Below are 24217 nucleotides of genomic sequence, written 5' to 3' on the forward strand. Positions count from 1 at the left end.
AAAAAATAGGCCTTAACTGTCACGTCACCCCTCTCCTCCTTTCCCTTTTCCGCTGTCAACAAAAGACTAAACTACAGTGATTATCAAAAAAACAAAACAGGATGAACAGGGAAGAGATAAATATATTTGTATAAGAGAGGAATGTATGTGGGGAAAAAATGCCGCTAAATCACGAGACTGCTGAATTTTTACTCAAAAAATAAATTGCTGTGATACCTCTGGGAGTATGGCAAGGAAACGGAAACATGCTTTACTGTCTATCATATGTCTTTTTGATACTAGCACTAGGGGGCGCCAAAGACAGGAACTTTGCTTTAATGAGTTTTTGGCAAGTGCTTTTATTTTGAAGTAGGCAAAGTTTATTAAAGGGCCAACAAGTAGGCTAAGTTTTCTCCTTGCTATGAAATTATCGAATTTTCGTTAAAAATACTGAGTTTCTCTTCAGTCACTATTCCTATCAATGCTTAGGTTCCAATTCCGGCTGGAAGGGTGGTGGGTGGTTACCAGATAAATTCAATTCTGGTTGATAGGGTCGTAAAAGTCACGGATGTCCCTTGGTCCTAGCATGCAAATATTCTGGAAACATGTCATGAGATATTCTGGAAACATCAACATCATCACTAAATGAAGAATCTGATAATCATTTGTCAGTGTGATTTATCACTGTATTAATGAGTCCACTGACTAAAGGCATCAATTATTGTGGCACATACAAATTAATCATGTAGGGCTTACTGAAACTTTAAACTCCCAGCAAGAAAATCACAATAAAAAATGTGGGATTCAAGAGAGGGGCTACACATACTGGTTGAATCTGGCTACTTATTATTCATTTTTATTTCCTATATTGTGTTGCTAAAATAGAATAACCTAGACAAATCCCCATAATATTTCTATTGACAAATGTTTATGGATCTGACTTATTAACAAACTCCTGTATGGAGGGGATTTTGAATGAGAATGTCTATGCTGTTAACACATACAAACACCCACTTACAGGAATTGGCTCCAAAGGCTATGTAATGCAGGTTGTGTTATTGACAATCTGCTCACTACCTTCAGGTGTCAACAAATACAGCATTCATCTTCAACTGCAATCTCTGCATCTCTCAAAATCCATGTAGTGATTTCTCCAGCCAAGTGGTGATGAGTTACTTGACATTTACTAGTATTTTCCTTATATTATGAGGCGGAATTAGAGTAGTCCTGTTATTAAGGAAGATCTGTCATTAAAGGTGTCACTGTGCCCACACTTCATCACACCACTACAGTTACGTAATTGTGTACCAAATTCAAAAAAACCCAGACTAAGTTCCTTTGGACAAGATTTATCATGTGGGTGTCTGAGTACATCTATTTGGGGAACTCTTTGTTATGAAAAAGCTTGGGATTCCCGTGTCTAATACACAAAAAGTTGTTCTAAGCTGGGGTCCAGGGATGCACAGGTCACAGATCTGTGCTGATTGTCTGCTTGTGCTATGTCTTCCGTAATGTGATTGCATGTATGTTGTCATGCTTTAACTATTTGTACTGACATTGTTTTGTATTAACTGCCTGTTTTTTGTTGTTGTTGCCTGTCCTACTCTACATGAAGCTGCCTCTACGCTTTTGATTTCTCTGGTTTTAATTTTATATGTTACATGTTTTGGGGGTGGCAGTAGCTCAGTCCGTAGGGACTTGGGTTGGGAACCGGAGGGTTGCAGGTTCAAGTCCCAGTACGGAGTACAGAGTGTGGATTGGTAGCTGGAGAGAGGCCAGTTCCCCTCCTGGGTACTGCCAGGTGCTCTTGAGCAAGGCACTGTACCTCCTAACTGCTCAGGGTGCTGGTCCAGCACTGGCAGCCCACTCACTCTGACCTATTCATCACTCTCCATTTTGTGCATGAATAGGTCCTGAGCATGTCTGTGTGTATTTCAGGCCTGTGTGTAGTGATTTCTAACAAAACAGAGTGTAAATTGTTTAAATTTCCCCACTGGGGATCAATAAACAGTATAAATTAATTAATTGTATTTGTTGTTTAAGTTGCCATTTTAATATCAGGCTTAGGGACAAGTTGAAAATTAGTATTTTGCCAGAATTCTTATCTCACCTCATAGACATAGAAATCAAAAATTAGACACCACAGCACAAAACATGATTCTAAAAGACAATATTATTAAAATAAAGGCAATTCCTTCTACTAATAAAGCAACTAATCTACTGTACTAAAGCAAATTCCCTGCTTTGTGAAAATCATGGATGTATTATTAGGTGAAAACCTGTTGCTAATAAATCGGATTCTGATTCTGATTTTAGCTAACACTGGCCCATTTAGTGATATTGATCCATGTGCATTCTCACTGAGAACAATAATAAAAAAAATAAAAATAAAATAAAACTCTTTAGGCTGGCTGAAGACAAATGCAATACAGGTCAGAGGTTGGGGGGGGGGGGTCTGCGACATAACAGGTTTGGGAACCCATGCCACAGTATTCAGCGCTGTCCGCCCCCAACCTTAACCCGGCTATTTCGAGAAACTTCCAGCCCACTTTTCCACGTCACTTCAAGGAATCTTTAAAGCGTCCGTCGCCAGTATAAAATGTTCCAGCACTACTGAACAGCCAGCAACATGAACGGCATGAAGACACAGTCTCCGATACTGATAATGGCCAACAATGACAACGACCCTCTTCCCCTCGGTTGGGAAGTCAAAATTGACCCTCAGACTGGATGGCCCTTCTTTGTGGATCACAATAACCGCACGACAACCTGGAATGACCCGCGACACGACACGAAAAAGGTAAAAGAGCCGCGGCATAAAGTTGGTTTGCCAATGTTAACGACTATTGTTTTTATGTCGAGCTACGTCGGTTATAGTGTTGTCGTTTGGTACGCTGCTAAATAAAAGCGGTATGCTACATGACTGTTATATTAATCTTGTTGACTGTAGGCCTTGTTTGGCGCCGTTACCTCCCCCTCACAGACAGCTCATAAGCCTATTATAAAGGGTGATCAACTCCGTTATGTTCCCATGATCTAACACTATTATTACTCGATGACTCACCGTGCAGCATGTAAAGGCTACCCATGAGGATTTGCTTCCAGTATTTGAATAACGTTTATTTCATGGTGGGGAAAAAACTGCGGTGTCCAGCTCATATTAAACTTTTTCCCTTACAAGGATTGAGGCAGGTCCAGTTCACTTTGGCCTGTGGAGTATAACTGTACGACAGAGGCGCTGGCCGCCCTGCATATCATGTCCATGTTCAGCTGTATATATTGTATTGTAATTGTAATACATGTTGTGGAAACATACAGGTCTGCAGAGAAAACCCGTGGGCTGAAGTTAACCTCACTGGCTGCCAGTTGGTAATCTTTCGTCTCAGGGATAGACACTGTTGTCCAAAGTTAGTGTCCAGAAGAATCTGCTAGAAAGACACAGCTGTCAGGGGATCAAATTGGTGCTATGGTGCTGCCTGGCAGTGTCCCATACTGAAATGGCAGAGGGCAAAGGGTCGTCCACAGCTACTTCATAACTTTTGTCTTAAAGCGAAACTGCCACTGGCTTACATATAAATGCAGTTTTTGTTCTGTAGGCTTAAGTATTTGTTGTTAGTAGAGGTAGAATCACTTTTCAGATAAATTATTGACAGAGTGCTGAACTTCTAGACCTGTTGCTCCATAGCTGTTGACCGGTGTCTAGTTACTTGGTACACTATGAGAACAATAACAAATAGTACTTTTTCTACCTTGGCTAATGGAAATTTATATTATTCCTGATTGGTCTCATTGGCTGACATCCAGGAGCGTGTTGAAAGTGCCAATGTTGTATTTAGGGAGATATTATGCTTTTTTTTTCTCTGTGATTATTTTCCTGCAATATTAGGTCCACAAGGACATGCTTTCAGTGTGAGTATCAGGGTTGTATGCATACAAATGTATTCTGGGTTTATTTATGTTTTTTCTCTCCACAAGATTAGACCAGAACAAATGTGGTCAAAGAATGACTGACCTAAGGAAATTCATGTGTCATGTGTGTGCAAATATAATACAAATACTGACCTAGAGCTGGGCAATATGGAAAAAAATCTGATATCACGATATGGTTGACCAAATACCTCGATATCGATATTGCGGCGATATTGTAGGGTTGACAACTGGTGCTTACAAAAAAATATTTACTCAATGAGATTTTTGATAAATAATCATCATTAATGTGTATATATTAACTAAGTGGGTTAAGGCAAATAATAGAAAAGCTAGAACAGTCTGGTAAATTCAAAAAATTACATCACTGTACTGTAATCTAGCCATTAAAATCAGGAAAAGACAACACTTATGTCACATCACGATATTACGATATCCAAAGTCTAAGACAATATCCACTCTCATTTAACGATATCGATATAATATTGATATATTTTCCAGCTCTATACTGACCCGTTCTTCTTCATGAAGTTTGTCAAAACAGCGGAGCAAAATACAGTTCTATCTCTGTGTAGGACATAATGGTGATGTGCTAATAACATGTTAGTTTAGAGGGTGTGCCAAACTATTGTGAGCTGGATAATTCACCCAGGTGACTGATGTCACTCTGATTGTGGAGCCACATAACACACAACAAACACAGCACTTGTCTGACTGGAAATTAGCTTAAGTCCATGTTAATCAGACGTTCATTTCATTTATGAAATACTCAAATAGGTGATACATTTGGCATCTCCCTGTAGAAATGTCTACCATTTTAACCTATAACCTTTGCAGTTATCTCAGGACTGAGAGAACTTTCCTATTAAAAATACCTCCAGGTTTAAAAAACATTGGGTTGTATAGTATTAATATGTCAGTAATACATTTTGTACACAACACAAGAAATTCTTAGTTGACTAACACTCATTCAATTGTATCGACTAATCGATTAGTTGATTTAATCGACAGATCTGTAAATCTGAGTTTCTCCGCAAAGAGTCATGCAAAAGCTCCACTTTAATTATTGTGTTTACCAGAGATGTGCTCGTACGTTTCTTGCAAATAAGTCATTCAGCATGAAAAAAGCATAAAACATGACTAATCGACTAAAGAAATCTTAGTTGACTAAGACCAAAACGACCGATTAGTCGACTAATCGAATAAGAGGGAGCAGCCCTAGTCACTTGTACAGGGTTTTGGATTTACTTCATTTAAATCTAAATCTCTTGGTGGAGAAGTATATGCGTATACGATTTACTAAATGAAAGTGATGTTACTTAACTATAAGCAGAATACTCTGGCATTTTGTTTTAACAGTTTTTATAACTTGTAATTGCTCAAAATAAGCCATTCACCTGGCAAAACATTTGATAATAATTAGTAATTGCCTTAGGTTTAGGGATCATAATGTCAACCAAGTTTGCAGTGTTTACTGTAAATGGCTATTGTCACTGATGATGTCGAAACCATTTTTTGTTTAATAACTTTATTGTAAGTAAAGAAACCAACATCAAGGTTACCTAAATGTTAAGTTAAAGGTAGTCTTAGTGCTTAGAGTAGTTTTATTTAGTTGCCGGATCTTGTAATAGAAATAAATGACAAGATTCTTTATATATTTATTATTATAAAGATATAATTACTAACGACTTAACATTCTATATTATATCTTTATACTATTGGCTGTGTTTCAGGTCAGAGAAGTGTCAGCAAATGGCCCTAACATACCACCAGAAGCGAGCCCTCAGGAGATACAGAAAAGCTTTGTGAGGGAGATGAAGCACCCCATTCTGCGCCCAGGTTATGTTCCTATCCCTGTCTTCCATGATGGTGCAGACCTAAGGCAGCAACAGCATCCATGTTATTCCTACATCCAGCCAACCACCGCACAGAATATCCGTCAGACACCTTCCCCGACACCGGGGCTCCACTGCAGGCCCAGATCACCTTTACACGGACCTACAGATAACTGCTCCCCTGAGCCTGGAAAGGCCAGCTCACCAGTTTCGCCAACAACAGAGGTTGGATTTTAGTGTGCATGCTGCAAGACTGTATAATTCCTATGTAAAATATATGACCAAAGACTGAATTTTCACTGTTTCAATTTGATGTATTTTCAAGGTTTACTCTGCCCCGCATCACCAACCCCCACGGCCCAGCAGCACTGGTCTTCAAGCAGGTTACATCCCCATCCCGGTGATTCATGAGGGTGGAGGAGGACAAACACAAACACACGCTCAGTTAAATCCCTCTGTCTACTCTCAGCGCGTCCCCTACTCAGAGCACCAGCAGCCCTTTCATCGCCTTCAAACCGACGAATGGCCTGGCTACTCTTCAGCAATGCCGCCTCCCCGGGAAAGAGCTTCTCCAACACTGTTTCCCCAGCATCGCGATGCTACTTCTATTCACCTCCAACCTCATATTAGAAGCCATTCACCTATTATAACACAGGTGCTGGGAGAAAGGCCACAGGTAATTTTTGTTTCCGTGTGATTTTTCTCGATGCTCAAAGATGTTCACATCCGTATGTGTTGACCTAGATTGTGACAGCTTGTCTTTAACTTCTAAGGCTCAGCAGCATGTCCTCACAAGAGACCCGCCCCAGAAAATGGAGCAGGAACAACAGAGCACTCAGCAGAAACCCGAGAACACGCAGCCATTGCACACAGAAGCAGACGTCCAAAAGCCTCAACAACCTCAACAGTTCCAGCAACCTCCACCTCAGCAACCTCAACAGTTCCAGCAGCCTCCACATCAGCAACCTCAACAGTTCCAGCAACCTCAGCAATTCCAGCAGCCACAGCAGTTTCAGCAGACACCGCCTCAGACATATCCACAGCCTCAACATCCTGAACAGTTAAAGCAGTCGCCGCAACAGTTCCAGCAGCCCCAGAAACCAGAGCAACCACAACAACATACTGCAGATATCACAGTTCAAATACCTCCAAAACCTGAGGCCCAGGACATGACAGCTGTTCCCCCAGAGGTCCCACCTGTAAAGGTTGAGGCTGAACAGGCTGCTCAGTGTCCAGTCCACCCCGGCTTGGCTAAGGTACAGCAGATAGTCGGACGGGTTGCTAAACTGGAGCAGGAGGTGAAGTGTTTTGATGGAAAGAAGAATGATAAGAAATACTTGTTACTGGAGGAGCTGTTGACCAAAGAGCTTTTAGCACTGGACTCGGTTGACCCAGAGGGTCGTGTAGATGTACGACAGGCAAGACGGGATGGAGTCCGTCGTGTTCAGAACATACTGGAAGAACTGGAGCAACTGCAGGAGCAGCCAGCCAGGCCTGCCAGCGAGACCGCGATGGAGGGAGACAACCTGACACAGAAAGGAGAGCCCAGAATGATCACCAAGGAGAATGTTGAGCTGGCAAAGGAGATATCATAATGACTTAATAATCAACAGGGTAGCAGGGTTAACTTGCTGTAAATTTGATAGTGAACAAGTCCACTCCAGCTAACTCTCCTTCTACTCTATCTACAGCATTTGTGGAAGTTGCATGCATTGATTAACAGTGTTGGTATTTCCTGCCATTCAGCACATAATTGATGGTATCTCACTGCAATCATGTTTTTCAAGCCAATGGTGTTTCCTTCTGTGTTGTGCCAATGTCTTCGTAATAAGACAGCTGTCATGATCAAGATGTTGACAACAATTTCTAGTTACATTCAAGTTTGAATAAGAGGCCTTTATCAATAAATGGAAGAAAAGTAGAAGTATTTTCTTAAGAAATGTTATGTGTGGTTGCCTTTTGTCTTGATCAAATATTGTATGGAGCTTTTCTTAATCCAGTCAGCTAATCAGTTTGTACACAAGTGCAAACATTGGGGCTTTAAGGCAGAACAGAAAAGCAGTCAACAGAAAAGCTTTTTCCCCTTTATAGCTACATGGCCACGTTGGAGCTGCTTTGTCACAGAACACAGTGAATATGTTTATTAGATGCTGCTTTTTGGTGCATTACTCATTTTGCCGTCTTTGCACTTTGCCATCATTAAATGTATCGTGCTGAAAGATCAGCAGCACTTCATTTGAAGTATATAAGTTACACAAGTTTTGATTGATGTGTTTGAGTGTTTGTATGTGCATTGGTTTACTTGTTATTTCGAGAAAAAAAATATATATATCAGTATTTATATCATTATATAGTATTTTGGTACATTTATGAATGTGTAATGACAAATGGAGGTGAGATGTGTATCTTACTTGAGATGTCAGACAATCAGCACTTGGTGCTAATGAAGAATCACAGTTTAAGATTGTCAGAATGTATAACTACCACAGCCACAATCTGTAATAACACTAACACAAAACTGGCATATAAGCCTTAAATATGCCAAATGTAAGAAAGTGCCCTATTCTTAAAGAGATGAAGTGCAAGAAAACGTCAGTATGTCATTTAAAAAGGTTCAACATTATTGTTAGGTTTTCCAATTGTTTGTTTGGTCATTTTCAGTATAATACGATCATAAGCCATCATCTGCAAGGCAACTGCCTAACATACATTTACAAATAATGGATTGTGGTGTAGTTTTAATCACTGTTTATGAGTAGCAGACTGATGCATTGTTGAAAGCAAATCACGTTGGTATGTTTGAAAATAAATTTTATTTGACATGGATTTTGACTCATATTTTGGTTTCCACAGATTCAGTCAGTCTGAGACTTGACTTGAGAAGAATTTGAAGATGTGTCCTTGACAGTATTCAGCTGTCCTAAATCTGGCTTTAGTTTTACTAAAGGGGTTTCATTGGGAAGATTACCAGTTAGGCCCCTCCCTGCCTTTTCCCTTTAGAGCCCCACTGGGTCATAACTAAGAACATTTTTGCTGCATTATTCCTAGATGGGTGGGGACACTTAACATGTTTGTAAGTTTTGTGTTTTTTTATATACAAATGACCCCAAACTGTAACATCAGAATAGGGATTTAATTATTGATGATTGTTTTATACATTAAAAAAAACACATTTATACATAATTTCCCCCAGATTCAACTAGCATTAGCCCTGCTGTCACTGAACAAGTGCTGTAACTGTGATGTTTTGATTTCCCTGACATTTAAGAACCACATTTTTATTTTTATTTAAAAAAGACAATTAAAGGCAATATAATAAAAAATGAAAGCAAGGCACACATTCTTAATTTTCACTTTCATCGGAATGGGGAGTCCAGCTATCAACATATGGTATCTTCGAATATAATAATCATACTAATCCTTTAGCGATGTAATGACGTGTACAGTACCTGTACACCGGTGATGACGGAATAGATCACGTGCTATTGTTTAGAGCAGGAAACTGTCGGTTAACGTTACGAGTGCACGTAGCAGCATCTGGGACATTTTCTCCCCTTTTTATGTGTCTTTGCCTTTACTCCGTGCAGCATGACCGTGGGACGGGCTGCTTCTCCAGTGGAAAGGGAATTTGATTAGCAGTATGCTTATAAGTGGAATAAACACATCCGACACGCATCCAGCTGCTGCTGCTGCTGCTGCTGCTAGCTCGCGAGGTAGCTATCTGCCGTAGTTTACCAGCCTGTGGGGAGCGAGCTAACCGTGGCTAGCCAGTCAGTCGCTCTCCGGCTAGCTACAGTTTTACCTCCAAGGCGTGAGACTTGATAATTACCTGTACCTGGCTACTAGGCCAGCTAGTTACCTGTGTTTGTGTAACGTCAAGGGACAAAATGGAGCTGTTCCAAGCCAAAGACGACTACATTCTCCAGAGCGGGGATCGTGCTCTGTGGTGCAGCCGAAAAGACGGGACCATGACAGTCAGACCTGGTACGTACTGGATCACAGCTTTCTGTACCGTAGCCGGCCATTTACCTGGAATTAGCATTTGATTTTTTTTCTTTTTACTATGTATTTCTTGGCCTGCCTGGAGTTGACAAACACTATTCTGCTTATGTTTTTTTGTCACCCTGTTTCTGAAAACACCTCAGCGGTTTAGTCTAATCCTCCACTTGTTATTTTCACTCGTTATTTCTGAAATAAACGTTAACGTAATCATGTAATCGCTCTAAAGTATCCAGCTGTGTCAAACATAAACACGTTGATTGTTTCACAGATGGAAATTGTTAGATGCGCCATTCATGAGGCTTAAAATCATCGTCCTAGCTTTTATTCCGGGAGTGCCAACACCCCAAACTGACTCCAAAGTTCTTACTTTGCTTCTTATGTTAATAAAAAAGTTCTTCTTTAGACCAAACAGACAAAGTGCAGGACAGTAAGGAGGTACAAATAACAGAAATGTAGCTAGCTTTCATAACCTATGCTTGACTGAAGACCGCTTAAGATATGTTCTATTCTATTATGGGGAGTTATTAGAAAACTATATTACCATTCTGATGTATTTATGTAGTAATAAATAAAGACATATTAAGTTTGACTGACGTCTGTAAAAGCTGCTCTTGGCATTACACCTTAATCACATTGCAGAACTGAGTACTGCTGCTGTGGCTCATTGCTATGAATTACAGTGGACTGTGGGAATTACATTTCTCAGCTGAAGTGAAAGAACTGCTGGACTAAAAGAGAAGTTTCATTAGAGCCACCAGAAGGCAGTGCATGTTATCCTCCGTGTCAGTTGAAGTTGTATGGCTGTCCAGCCATCCTGAACAGGTTTTTAGTTGCACTACTGTTTCATTATTTAATTGGAAAAAAAAAAAGGTTTCCACTCCTCACTGGGTTTCCACTCCACTTTCACGGACACGGTGAAGTATTTCCATGATATTCGCTACATATTCTGAGTGAAGTTGTGGTATCATTTTTCATCATGTTTGTAATTTTGTTTTTTCTGCAAGACCTTTCCTGTGGGCCCTCACAGTTCTCTGGCCTGTACATGACATGTTCTTTATGGCTGGTGAAAGTAACAGGAAGAGTCATTGTCTGAGGCTGCCTAGACTTGGATGTTCTCCCTATTTAGCCACACCCCTCACACTTTTCCAATTTTCTCCACTGTGATGTTTAATCCGTCACTAATGCTAAGCAATCCTGTTTTTCTGTTAGTCACTGAGTTTGTGCGTTGCCTTAACTGACTTCAAACTTGGCCTGGTGTTTGAAAATGTAAGTTAATGGATACAGGCTAGTTTTTTTCCTCAATCAAATTACACTTTCCTCAATAAAATGCCACAAAACAGTTTTAAGTGCATGATTACTCATGATTTATACAGGTTTAGGTACTAGGTATTAAAAACAAGTTTTAGCGTGGTAACAGGAAATCGCCCACAATCAACCACGACTGTTTTAAAGGTGCTCTAAGCGATGTCACACGTTTTTTAGGCTACAACATTTTTTTGTCACATACAGCAAACATCCCCTCACTATCTGCTAGCTGCCTGTCCCCTGAACACACTGTAAAAAAACGTGGTCTCTGTAGACAGCCCAGGCTCCACAAATGGCAACAAAACAAACTGTGCCAACCTGCACCACCAAACATAACATAACAAACAAACAGTGTTTGGGATGAGGAGGAGGGAGGGGCGAGCTAGCCTCTGTTTTGTTTGACAATACTTTGAACGTCAACAAGAAGTGACGTCACCCCACACCTTTTAAGGTACTTAAGGTCTGTTTGGTTAACTCGTAGGTCAAGCTCTTAGTGTGAGTATTCATCTATTTCTGACAGAAAAGGTGCACATGCTCAATTCTTTCTAGAGCTAACTCAAGGCCTCGATAAACAAAGTGGCCTTCATGGCCCTGTACTTGCATATGTAGCACATTTTGACCCTAGCTGCATACAGTGTCTGACCTCAAGCATATCTAGCTGAGCTGTCTTGTTACACCGCTGTTCTGATGATTCATCTTCATCTTTCTGTTTCAGCAACAGACCTGTTGTTAGCTTGGAATCCAGTGTGTTTGGGCGTGGTAGAAGGTATCATTGGAAAGATACAGCTTCACACAGGTAAGTGGCGAATTACATTTTACCCTAAACTGGGTTTTTTTTTGTTGCTTTTCGCACAGGGCTCACTCACATCTAACCTAGAATTTCTCGTCTGTTTGCGTGGACGCTCGAGTTACCAAATCATCCAGTGCTTCGCATGATTCTTACTCACGAGGAAAGGTGTGAAGCAATGTGTTAAAGTACTTGGAAATTTGTGTAGTTATGAAGAGGAGTGAGCTGATGGTGATGATTCAATAGGTGATAAAAATGATTTTGTTGATGGCTTGTCTCTGTGGGCCTCAGGGTAGGAATGGTATGGAGTAGGGACATTATATACCCTGCCGTCACAAGACAATATATGAACAATTATTTTAGTAATTCAGATAGATTAACATGGTTTGGATATTTATTTACCAGATCAGTCTTGTGTTACCTTATTAAAAATCTGCAGTTAATGGCTGGTGTACAGCTGCTTCTTTCACACCTCTCAGAATGTGAGGAATTCTGCACCCATGACGCAACTCCCCCTTCTTCTTTCTCCTCTTGGCAGACCTTCCTCTGGGCCTCGTATTAATACGCCAGAAAGCACTGGTGGGCAATTTACCAGGCAACCACAAAGTCTACAAGATCACCAAGATAGCCGTCATTCCCCTGTCTGACGAAGAGCCACAGGAGCTTGAGCTGGAGGTGTGTACCCTAATACTGTAATGAGACATGAGAAGCACTGTTCATGTACTTGTGTTTTGATTATTGCACTCAGCCCCCCTGGCAATCATTATAACAGTGCTTGTTAGAATCCTAAATTGTATTTAATTATTTTAAATACATATACCTAGGCCTGTCGCAATATGCAATATATCAATTAATCACATGATAAAATAAAAATGAGCTTGATAATTTTTAAATGGAAATTATCGCTGCCGGAAAAATTTCCATTTTGTTTATTGTTTTTAATTGTGTTTGGTTTTTATTCAAGTGCATTTTTTGTTAACAGAGACTGAGAGTCCATTTTATTTATTGTATTTGGTTGTTATGTTCATTTATTGTGGATATTTAAAATGTCTTCCAGTTCCAGTCTTAAATATTCTTTAGAAATAAAAGTTTATTGATCTTTGAAAAGGTGTACCTGCATTATTATGCCATTATCATTATATTAGATGAAAATGGTCTCAGAATGACAATATTATCTTTTATCGCAATCATTTCTGGGACAATTTATCGTCCAACAAAATTTGTTATCGTGACAGGCCTACATATACCCAAGAATACCGTGTATATATGCGCCACTTTATGATTATTCTCTGATCGACTGACAGTGCTTTAATTTATAAAAAAAAAAAAATGTTTTATGTTCACCGATACACATAGAGGGACATTTAAATGCAGACATAGGGCCCTATCTTGCACTCAGCGCAATTGCCTTAGTACACCGACGCATGTATCATTCCTATTTTGCACCCGACGCACAGCGGACTTTTCCCTCCACAGACGCACGTCGGTAAATTAGGGATTGTATTTGCGCTCCTGGGGGCGGTTCAGCGAAAAGAGGAGGCGTGTTCCGCCGCAAACGTTACGTGGTGCTATTTTGCAGTTTCAGAAAACAATTCCGCCACTGACCAGGAAAAACCTGGTCTAAAGTCAGTGGCGCTAGTCTAAAGTCAGTAGCGCGTTATTCAGATGCTATTTTAGGGAAGAATGCTTGGCCATAATGTAGCGTGTGCACAACGCGCATACACTTCTCTCATCTACAGCAGTTCACATTTTGAAAACCATACATAATTACAAAGAAAAATATTACTGAAAATGCGCTTCAGGTGTCCTCAAAATCCTCAAAAAGTCGCAGCATTCTTTGTGGCTTGTTGTGTTTTACACAACATTTCCATGAATCATGGATGTGTTGATGACATAAATGAGGAAATATTAGAGGACTTAAGGAGACGTGATGTTGAACTATGGTGGGATTGGACACTCCGGCGGAATCTGGTCCGGGAGTGGCAATGCGCGATGCGCTCCTGATGGAGCGGGTGGACGGAGATGGAGTGGGGGGAGGAGGAAGGGGCACAACAGGAGCAGGTGGTGCGTTTGGAGGCCCAAGCTGCATGGCTGCAGCAATCCTCTCCAGACTAGAGGAGATGCGCCCGAGAGGCCGCAGCAACATCGCCACCCGGCCAAGACGGGCATTTATTACTTTGCCGCATCCCGGACAGCTCCCGCTGGCGTGCGCCAGGCAAATCCGCCGTCATAATAGCAATCCGCCATGGAACAAGCGCGCCTGCTCTTAAAGGGAATGTGAGATGACACTGATTGGTTGTTTTCACGTTACGCCCAAACCACACCTAGCTACTTCAGACCAACCCATTTTAGATTTGCGTCGGGCAAGATTCATTTATCCCGCCGGTATAATAGCAACAGCGCCCGAGATCCGCCCACAAAGCTACTTGCGTTTTGCGTTTCACACTTGCGTTTCAGATCGTTAAAATAGGGCCCATATAGTCATTGTGATAGATCGCAAAGGATGTTGAATATTACTAAGATTTCAGTCTTTCAGGGGAGCTCCATGGATGGTGAGACAGGATATTTTCAAGTGAGTAAATACGGAGGAGGAGGCTCGTTCCTGGATAGGCTTTTAGACCCCATCCTGTCCTTGTACTGCAGAATGATCATTCCCCTCCTGTGGAATGATCCACCCCTGTGCCTAGAAATCCTATAGATCAATGTAGTTAGATTGTTTACTGCGTTTGTTTAGAAAACTGAGAACTATATAGAGTACTGTATTGTTTGTTTTTTCGGTTAGTTTTGGCTGTTTGTGGGTAGTTATGAACTTTTTAGTTGTCTTAAAAAATCAAAGGTGGGACCAAATTCAGTTATAATATCCTCAGCAAATAACCATTTCTTTAACTTTCTAAATATATCTACCATGTGTATTTAATTGCATAAATTTGATAGAGGATCCTCTTTTTCAGCTTTGCAAGAAGCATCACTTTGGAATCGACAGACCAGACAAACTGGCCCAGTCTCCTGATGAATCAAAGTTCTTGATGAAGACCTTCAGCCAGATCAAATCTAATGTTGCTGTGCCCATCAAGAAAAAGGTGTTTTCTTTTTGTCCGCTCATAAAAATGTATTTTGTCATCCTCAAATGGACGCACTGCTTTCCCTATCTTTCACGCTTTTAAAGGCTTTGAAGTTCTAAGATTTAGCTTTCTTTTCTTTTTCAACTTATCGCTCTTTTCTATCCAAACACCCAATCCAGTATTCCCCTGCCTTCCAGGTCAAGGAAAATAAAGAGAAAGAACGCCTGGAGAGGCGGCTGCTGGATGAGCTGTACAAGGTATTCATGGACTCCGATTCCTTCTACTACAGCATGACCTACGACCTGACAAACAGTGTGCAGCGCAAGGGAGACTCGGATAAGTCCAGCTTACCCCTATGGAAACAGGTGTGGAGAGAAACGCATCTCACAACTCGTTGGGCTCGTTGCCTTATTCATTTTACACATTTATACAGCAAAAGCCCTACATCTGATTGACAGTCTTTGTTATTCTTTGTGAAAGGTGGACGACCGTTTCTTCTGGAATAAACACATGATCCAGGACCTTATTGACCTTCAGGTAATTTTTCAAAACAGAAATATTAAGTGGCACATTTATGGTTTGTTTCTCTCATTTTAGAATTTAATAAATGCACTTGGCCCTGCTGTGTAAGCGTGGCAGTTGTATGTGTGTGTGTAATTACCAGAGCTTTATCAGAAGAGTATGGAAATACTCAGTGAATAGAAAGGCTCCGAGTTATGCAAGATTATCTGCTCGGAACACTTGGTGGATGCAAAGTGCTTCCTTATCAACCTGACAAAGAGCGTTTTAACCTTCTTGTCCTGATGTTATTTTTTAACTTATTTGGATGCTCCAGGTGCCAGAGGTGGACTTCTGGGTGATACCAATCATCCAGGGCTTTGTACAGGTGGAGGAACTGGTGGTGAACTACAACGAGACATCCGACGAAGAGAGGAGCAGCCCTGAAACGCCACCACAGGAGGTCACCTGTGTTGATGACATCCATCCCCGCTTCACTGTGGCCCTAATCTCCAGACGCAGCCGCCACCGCGCAGGTAGAGCTACGGTTACTGGCAGCCTGGCCTCATGCCTGAACTCTGATTCTGTCCAAATATATGGGTTATGCTGTGTAGTTGGGACTAATTGTTCCCACATCCAAGTACGGCTTATTTCACAATATGCTTTGAATAACTAACTCGGCAGACAATTTCGTTTTTATTCTCTTCAAGTGAAGCGTGATCTGTGATATAAATAATCTGAATAGTGCTCATACATTCTCCTTGCCCAAAGGGATGCGGTACAAACGCAGAGGAGTGGATACCGATGGCCATGTGGCTAACTATGTGGAGACGGAGCAGTTAATCCACGTGCACAGCCACACTCTGTCCTTTGTGCAGACTCGTGGCTCCGTGCCTGTCTTCTGGAGCCAGGCGGGGTACCGCTACAATCCCCGGCCACGCTTAGAGAAAGGTCAGCGGAACTACATATCTTGCATACAGTCTTATAAAGAGGGTCTCTCAGAGGCTTTGTTTGGGTATAGTGGGCTGTTCTCTTCGGGTCTCAAACATCTGTCCAGTGTATTTGAGCTATGTCTTACATATCAACCAAATCTAGTTATCTTGTCAGTCATTGGTCCTTGCTCCACCTAAAATGTAAAATGATTTATTGGACACTAGGATTTGGAGGAATTCTAGATTTGATATGGGGAATGTATCTTCAGGTGAATAAAACACTTTCTTAAGGAAACAGCACTTCAGTCTCCAAAGTTACAATGATGTAAAAGTCTGCAAACTAGATCGCTTGGTGTCTAGCTAGATTCATTATATGGAAATAATTTGTATGCATATTGTTCTGTTTCAGGAGAGAAGGAGACCATGTCTTACTTTTCTGCTCACTTTGAAGAACAGCTTAAACTCTACAAGACGCAGGTGGGTTTGCTTTGCCATAGTGCGTGCTTGTTTATGTGCTTAGTTATTGACTACTTGCATGCATTAGTGTTTTTTTTTTATTATTATACCTGTGGATGCATATACTGTGAACTACCATGTGCTTAATGTCAGAGCATCCTGACTAGAATTGGTGACATTTATTGTCATCATCACCACCACACTGAGCTAGCTCAAAGTGCAAATTTTGTTGTCTTAACATTTAGCATCTCAGTGTGTTTCCACAGGAAAGGCTTCAAGGGCCATACATTTTATATTCAAGGCTAAATGGCCACACTCTTTATTGTCTTTTTCAGGTCATCATTAACTTAGTGGATCAAAGTGGACGGGAGAAGATAATTGGGGACGCATATCTGAAGCAAGTCCTGCTTTACAACAACCCAAACCTCACATATGTTTCATTTGACTTCCATGAGCACTGGTAAGAGAAACACTTGCCTCAGCTGTGTGACTTGTTCATATATGTAGTCGTCCTATTTTATACCACGTTGCAGTTCCTTCCCCTTTATGCTACTTATATCCTGTTTCTCAGCCGAGGTATGAAGTTTGAGAATGTGCAAGTACTGACCGATGCGATCTCTGACCTCATCACTGACATGAAGTGGGCCTGGTAAGTCTTATCTCAGTATTAAATAATTTACAGGGAAATGCTGATAACATGAACTCTTGCCTATATTCATTGGGACATGATTTGTTTTTATTTTTTATAGAAAACAACAATGAACCACTCATAGGGTATTAGTGCATGTTAGTAATCCTGTTTGTTATTGGGTAAAATATTGTAATTCTACAAATGCATCCTGTTTTCAATGTATCTTGATCTGTCAGGGTGGATCAGGCTGGAGTCATCTGCAAGCAGGAGGGTATCTTTAGAGTCAACTGTATGGACTGCCTCGACAGGACCAACGTGGTCCAGGCTGCTATTGCTCGGGCGGTGATGGAACAACAGGTGAGATCCGGTCCTTGTGTGGACCCAGGCAAACAGATGAACATGCATTGTGTAGTTCTGCTAATATGTGCTGATTTCTAAATTGAATTTACTATTTCCTGTATCAGTGACACTTTAGACTGAAAGAAAGTTACACAGTTCCTTATGAAACTCGTGTCCAGCTAAATAAAACGTACTGCTCAGAGTCCTTAGTGGCCGTAACCTTAAACTTCACTCTCCTGGTATGTATTTTATAGATATTATAAATTTTTCAGGGAAAATACACATTTAACAACTTGCTGTTAATTAATATGACATTTTTTTTATATTTTATAAATAATAGCAGTATTAATAATCAATAATCAACATCATGGTTGACATATTTTCTATGACTGGGATTGCAAAGTGCTTTACAAAAGGTGTAAGTGTCATTTTCCAGATTCCCTTGACAACATGAATCATTTTCTCTGTTAGCTTGTTGGCAGATTACTGACATCTGCATATATTTGCTCATCAGATCACACACTGATGGCAGACAGTGCACATCAACACAACCATATTTTGTACACCCCAAATCTTTTGAGCTTTCTAGAAATCCAGTAATTCCACCATATTCCTCTTGGATTACAATTAATGCGCAAATTCAAGTGTAAATTGAACAAAATAAATGTGTAAATGAATACAGGCTGACCTTTCCCACCAATGCAGCGTAAACTAGGAGAAAGGCTTTCCATGTACCGTTTTAACAACATCTCCATGGACAAAACATGTCTCCTGTCTTCCTGCAGCTGAAGAAACTGGGTGTGATGCCTCCGGAGCAGCCTCTGCCTCTCAAATGCTACAGGATTTATCAGATCATGTGGGCCAACAATGGAGACACCATCAGCAGACAGTATGCAGGCACAGCAGCGCTCAAGGTAACATCGTTGTGTCTTTGCACACGTTCACATCTGAATCAGTGTTTGCTTAAACAAGCAAAGTTAGAGAAGTGTGCCATCTTCCTTTGACACAGTTAGTGAATAGTTTAAGCTGTTGAGATACACACTCACAAATCAACAGAGCATTTCAGTAGATCAGATCAGAACACAACACTGACTGAGCCTTTTGGACTTCGAAATGGACTGAAATCACAGAGAGTCACAAGTCAAAAGCTATATTTAATGCGCACTGTATGATCTGTTTTAGGGAGATTTCACCAGGACGGGGGAGAGGAAACTGGCTGGTGTGATGAAGGATGGCGTGAACTCAGCCAACCGCTACTATCTGAACCGCTTCAGGGATGCTTATAGACAAGCAGTCATTGGTATGGATAAGCAGACTCATATTCTGTCTGTATATATGTATTCGTACCCACGCTGTCCCAAAACCTGCCCTTGATTTACTCTTCTGAATCCTCTGCCTCTCCCTGCAGACCTAATGATGGGCCTGCCAGTGACAGAGGACCTGTACTCCATCTTTAGTAAGGAGAAGGAGCATGAAGAGAAAGAGAAAGAGAGCCAGAGGGGAGCGCAGGAGCAGGTCAGCCTCCTGCTGCAGACCTACATGCAGCTTTTGCTGCTTGATGATGAGAAGTTTCATGGAGGTTGGGCCCTCATCAATTGTGACATGAGGTTAGTGGCTAGCTGCCCTGTCTTTTGTACTATTCATACTGTTTTCAGTAGTTTCTGAAGAGCTCTTTTCATGCTACCCGTTGTCTCATTTGCCAACAGCCTCATTGATGCATCCAACAAAGACGTGGATGTGCTGCTGCTTCTGTCTGACAAAGCCTATTACATTGCATAGTAAGTCTGACATTGAATTTGCCAACCTTTTTTTTTCTTTAAGAAATCGTTTTTATAGATTCACTTATGTTTTCCTTTATTTTATTTTATTTTAGCTACGATGAAGAAGCAGACAAAGTCGACCAATACCAGCGCCTCAATTTAGAGGGTTTGGAAAAGATCGAAATTGGTAAGTTAAACTCAAAGGAGAAGTGAGGGTTTATTGTATGCTTGCTGACTCACCCAACACTTCCTAAATGTGTTCTATAACCGTTTTTCAGTATCCTTTCAGCAATTTCTCCAGTCATGATTCATGCAAGGAAAGCACATCACAAAAAAAAAAAATGGAAGTTACAAGTTGTTTTCTTTTGCAGGTCCAGAGCCTACTCTGTTTGGGAAGCCAAAGTTCTGCTGTATGCGTTTGCATTACAGGAATGAAGAGACGAGTGGATACTTTCACACACTGAGAGCAGTAACACGAAATCCTGAGGATGATGGAAAAGGTAGGATGCAATTCTTTAAATTGTTTAAACTCCAAAAAATGGAAACGTTTTAGATATACCGATTGAGACTTGCATTGTGACATGTTTCAGACACATTGCAATGCATAGCTGAGATGCTTCGCATAATGAAACAGGCCACGGGGCTGGACCTGCTTGTGGTTGAAAAGAAGCTGGAGAGGTGAGTACTAATGTGTTGTCATTAAGATGATTAGCATTCTTACTCTTTTTCTCTTTCTCTTCGTCACATATAGCAAGATAGAAGAAGATTGCACATTTTTTATTTTTAACCAATGTCCAGAGCGGTGGGCCGTGTACTTACGTTGTCTGTATCTGTGTTCCAGGCGGCAGAGTAGGCCTCATGAGGATATAATGGGGATCCAGAACAAACCTGCTGACCATGTCCAGGGTAGCTCCGGTCTAGCTCAGGGCAAAAGTTTCCTCCTCAACAAGTTCTCCTCTCTTAATCAGAAAGTTAAACAGACCAAGACGAACGTAAACATTGGCCCCTTCAAGCCCCTCGGGAGGCTGGGCAACTTCTCTAAGCCTGATGTAAAAGTCAATTTCCTGAAGCCAACTATGCATGTCAACCTGTGGAAGTCAGACAGCAGCTTGGAAACATCGGATAGCAACCCTGGCACAGGAGCCCGAAAAGATATCGGTGACGGGCACTCTGAAATCTCCGACGACTCTGACTCCTACAACTCTGACCCAGACCACCCGTGCTCTGGTTCTTTAGAAAACGTGGACTATGTGCTGCCCAGCTGCGGCATTGTAGCATCAAACCCACGACTGGGCAGTCGCTCCCAGTCTATTGGCAGTGTGGAGCTAAATATCCCCTCTGTTATCCGAGTCACTGGCTGTGACGAGAAGCAGGAAAGCCCTTCTCGAGACAGTGATGACAAGTCCCCAGGGGCCGCCTCGGTGGCTGAAGAAGCCATTCTGATTGACTTTGGTACCCCCATCGATGCCTACTGCCACCAGTTTGTCCAGGATGCACAGACCAAACCTGTTGAGGTGTTTGGAGAGCAGCCGCCCCCGCTCAACCCTGTGGTGCCTGTGCAGAATAAGACTCTAGCAGAGCCAGACAAGCGGCCGAGCTCTGAGCCGCAGCATAAGCCGGAGGAGCCCCAGCTCCCCAGGCCGTCCCAGCTAGACGTCGACTCCACTACCTCCAGTTCCAACCTCCTCGCTGTCCAAAAGGTCAGCTCTGCGGCCTCAGGAGGCTCTCAGAGGAGCCTGTGTTCACAGATGGAGGGCAGCCTCGGCCCCTCACCTGCCGACAGCAACGGCAGCCGAGTGGTGTCCCCCTTTGCCAAGATCAAGAGCTCCATGGTCCAGGTGGCCAGCCTCACCCAGGCGGGACTCACCCAGGGCATCAACTTTGCTGTGGCGAAGGTACAGAAGAGCCCAGAGCCAGACACTGTCAACGAAGCCCAAGAGAGCGAGCTGAAGGCAATGTTTACACAGTGCCAGACCAGGATCATTCAGATCTAGTGCTTTCCTTGTAGCAGGATTTTGTAGTCGTACGTCTTGTTGAAACTTCCTGTATGGTAGCAGTAGCAAAAGCTTGCACATAGCGTCACTACTCGGCCAAGAACTGCGCTCTTACATCTGCCCTTTAGTTAAACTTGCCCGTGTTAATTATGACTCTTGTACAGAATTTAGGAATATATACGTAAGCCCATCATGACAGTGACCATGTTTACATGCACATAATTATGGACTCTTAGGAGAGCACTGATTGTCCAGTTATTTGAGCTAACGGACGTTTAGCTCATAATCATTTTTGCCATGCAACCTCGCACGATGTCAAGTGTTTAATAAGCGATTGTGTTATCCCACGTCCAATTTTATACAGTGGAGCTTCTGATTGAAATGAGAGTGTACGTTCAAATCCTAAAATACTCCAGAAAAAGTGCTACTGTATTAGTAGTTTTCTTATCATATTATTCAAGGATATTCTCATTATGACTACCTTAAGAGACCAAAAACAAGATAGAAGAAGATATTTTTCTTTTTTAAGATGTTTTAAACTGTGGTATGCAGAGTATTTTTGTGCATGTAAACAATGTCACTATCCTCAGTCTGAATGGTTATTATACCCACAGTGCTTGCATGTGAGGTTAATGGTAGCTGATTTTGACACGGCAGGTAAACATTACCTGTATGTTAAAAGACCAATCTGACTTTTATCATGTACTGTACGTCACCCTGTATGTGCAGGTCACTTATTGGCGTTTGTGATATAGACCGCGTAATAACCTTCAATTTGTAACAGTTGTAGAATCCGACCAAATATCTTTTGTGATTCCCAAAGGACAATTCTGTGTTAACTATTACCCTTTGTACAGCTTTCAGAAACTAGCCAGACAACATACTGTACGTAGTTATCCTATGTAATATCAATGTTGTCAAGTGTAACTTAGAAGATATACCGTTATAGAAATAATGACTACACAAGAGTAGAAAGTAAGAGATAGTAAGAGTATCCTGGTTGTTGATATGTACAGTGAGTATCGTATGTTTCTCTGTTCCCTGAGTAGCGCCTTCCCTTAAGCTTTTTGTATTGATGGTAGGGTGGCATCTCAAAGAGGTATGAGCATTATATTTTCAAAAGAACTCCCAGTACTGTCATTGCTAATCATGAATAACCAGAAAACTACTGGTTGGAGTTGTTTTTGATAGGTAAAATGTAATGAAATAACTATTCTGCTAATGGTTGTACTAATGAACTATGACGGTTTGTTTGAACCGAGTCCTCGGCCAGCGTTGTACATTGACGTTGCATGTTTGACAAAGACAGGAGGGTAGCATATAGTAGGTATATATGCAATTGCACCCATCCAATTATTAGAACCACTGACGCTTTATGCACTCCCCAAACTGAAAGCATATTTGCCTTAACAGGGAATTGAAGTGGGATTATGTATATCAGGTATTTATGGCAAAATCTACCTTTTTAAGTCCATTCTTACATGTTACATTTGGTGTACTGTATAAAAGATCATGTTCAGGGTTACTGTATGTGATCAGGCTTTATCTTGGGATATTTCATCCACTGGCACGTAACATTCTCTGCGGAAATGAGCAAGTTTTGGAGATGTGTTGGGCGTTTGTATGTACTGTACAGTATGTGTGAGTTAGAGCATCCCTACTACTGCTGCTGGTATTTAGGAGTGCTCGTCTTAGAGCCCTAGTCATATTTATGTGCTATGAAGCCGTTAATATTGTTACAATGTACGTGTTTTTCCGTTAACCTCAGGTGAGGTTTTGCCTCGTTAGTCACCCGTTGCACTTGTGGTTTCCATTCAGTGAGCATGTCCCATATGACCGTCCTCCAGAAGAAATTCTAATGTATCAAGGCCACCTCATTACACTGCTTTTGTATATATGTGTCTATTTATGATAAATAATAATAATCTGGTTTGCTTTGAGGTGAAATATCCCAAGATAAACGGTCACCGGTTTCATATTTTGTGTTATATTTGCCTGTTTGCATTCAGCTTGCTCACCAGCAGACGAGAAGTGCGATACTTGTATATTTTATCTGACTATACTTGGGTTAAGTGAGATTGTAGCCTTGGCTGCTGCATTATATAGTTATTGAACCTGCGGATAGTGTGTGGTGCTGCCAAAAGCTTTAAGGTAATAGCTGTAATGCAAAGTTTTAATGCAGAGGGGTTGAAAGGTGGTTTTTCTTTTAATTTTTTTTTAACTTCCCGTGGGATTGCAAACACTGGAGCGCTTGTCAAGCATAGCAGAAACGTATTCTGTCCCACACTTGCTGTGTTAAGCTAGAAGAACAGTTATCCTCAACATTCCCGATAGAGACCACAATGCTATAGTGTTGGTGTCTGGTTTTTATATTCAAAAGCTGGAATAGTTTAATTTGATTCTAAATTTGCTTGGTGAGATTTGTCTCTTTTTTTTTTTTTACACCAAGTGCTTTTGCAACCACCTCTTTGTTTGTTGTCTGTGGTTGTCCTCCACTTCTCTTAGGACCCCAGACCATGACAAGTCATCATGCAACTAGGTCTTAAAGCATTTGATTTGCACTGTTTAACATTTAGCACCATTTTCATCTCAATGTCTGTGGTCATCTTTCCTCTTTACCAACTGACTGTTGTCATTGTTTTCCACAGTGTACTGAGATTGTATTGTATATTAAAGTATCCTATTTATTCTTATCCTCTTTGAGTGGGTT

General features: G+C 41.3%; 2 protein-coding genes across 5 annotated transcripts; both read left to right on the top strand.

Moving 5' to 3' along the window:
* Positions 1 to 2514: 2514 nt before the first annotated feature.
* On the top strand, positions 2515 to 8567 carry bag3 (BCL2 associated athanogene 3). Its single transcript, XM_039784295.1, has 4 exons — positions 2515 to 2779; positions 5640 to 5966; positions 6067 to 6417; positions 6515 to 8567. Exons 1-4 carry the CDS (start codon positions 2609 to 2611, stop codon positions 7334 to 7336), a joined length of 1671 nt encoding a protein of 556 aa, XP_039640229.1. The 5' UTR covers positions 2515 to 2608; the 3' UTR covers positions 7337 to 8567.
* A 667-nt stretch (positions 8568 to 9234) lies between these two features.
* Positions 9235 to 24200, top strand: inpp5f (inositol polyphosphate-5-phosphatase F). 4 transcript variants are annotated; one of them, XM_039784596.1, is made up of 21 exons: positions 9235 to 9454; positions 9622 to 9725; positions 11764 to 11844; positions 12374 to 12510; positions 14787 to 14915; positions 15077 to 15262; positions 15378 to 15434; positions 15733 to 15931; positions 16167 to 16346; positions 16737 to 16804; positions 17119 to 17243; positions 17355 to 17432; positions 17651 to 17771; positions 18539 to 18667; positions 18936 to 19053; positions 19162 to 19360; positions 19460 to 19531; positions 19627 to 19700; positions 19885 to 20013; positions 20104 to 20191; positions 20355 to 21507. In XM_039784596.1, the coding sequence occupies exons 2-21, from the start codon at positions 9629 to 9631 to the stop codon at positions 21505 to 21507; spliced, it is 3420 nt and encodes a 1139-aa protein (XP_039640530.1). In that variant the 5' UTR covers positions 9235 to 9454; positions 9622 to 9628. The 4 variants fall into 4 exon arrangements, with proteins under 4 accessions (XP_039640530.1, XP_039640531.1, XP_039640532.1 ...); XM_039784597.1 differs by having other exon boundaries at positions 9235 to 9725; positions 20355 to 24200; XM_039784598.1 differs by having other exon boundaries at positions 9235 to 9725; positions 15095 to 15262.
* The last annotated feature ends 17 nt before the right edge of the window (positions 24201 to 24217 follow it).

The sequence above is a fragment of the Perca fluviatilis genome, chromosome 19 (genome assembly GCF_010015445.1).
Source record: "Perca fluviatilis chromosome 19, GENO_Pfluv_1.0, whole genome shotgun sequence".
Taxonomy (NCBI): domain Eukaryota; kingdom Metazoa; phylum Chordata; class Actinopteri; order Perciformes; family Percidae; genus Perca; species Perca fluviatilis.

Coding starts and splice junctions, on each gene's coding strand:
- bag3 (XM_039784295.1), top strand. CDS start 2,609: ATGAACGGCATGAAGACACAGTCTCCGATACTGATAATGGCCAACAAT. Junction 2,780..5,639: donor CGCGACACGACACGAAAAAG/GTAAAAGAGCCG, acceptor GCTGTGTTTCAG/GTCAGAGAAGTGTCAGCAAA. Junction 5,967..6,066: donor CAGTTTCGCCAACAACAGAG/GTTGGATTTTAG, acceptor TGTATTTTCAAG/GTTTACTCTGCCCCGCATCA.
- inpp5f (XM_039784597.1), top strand. CDS start 9,629: ATGGAGCTGTTCCAAGCCAAAGACGACTACATTCTCCAGAGCGGGGAT. Junction 14,916..15,076: donor CTGTGCCCATCAAGAAAAAG/GTGTTTTCTTTT, acceptor CACCCAATCCAG/TATTCCCCTGCCTTCCAGGT. Junction 17,772..18,538: donor GGGCGGTGATGGAACAACAG/GTGAGATCCGGT, acceptor GTCTTCCTGCAG/CTGAAGAAACTGGGTGTGAT.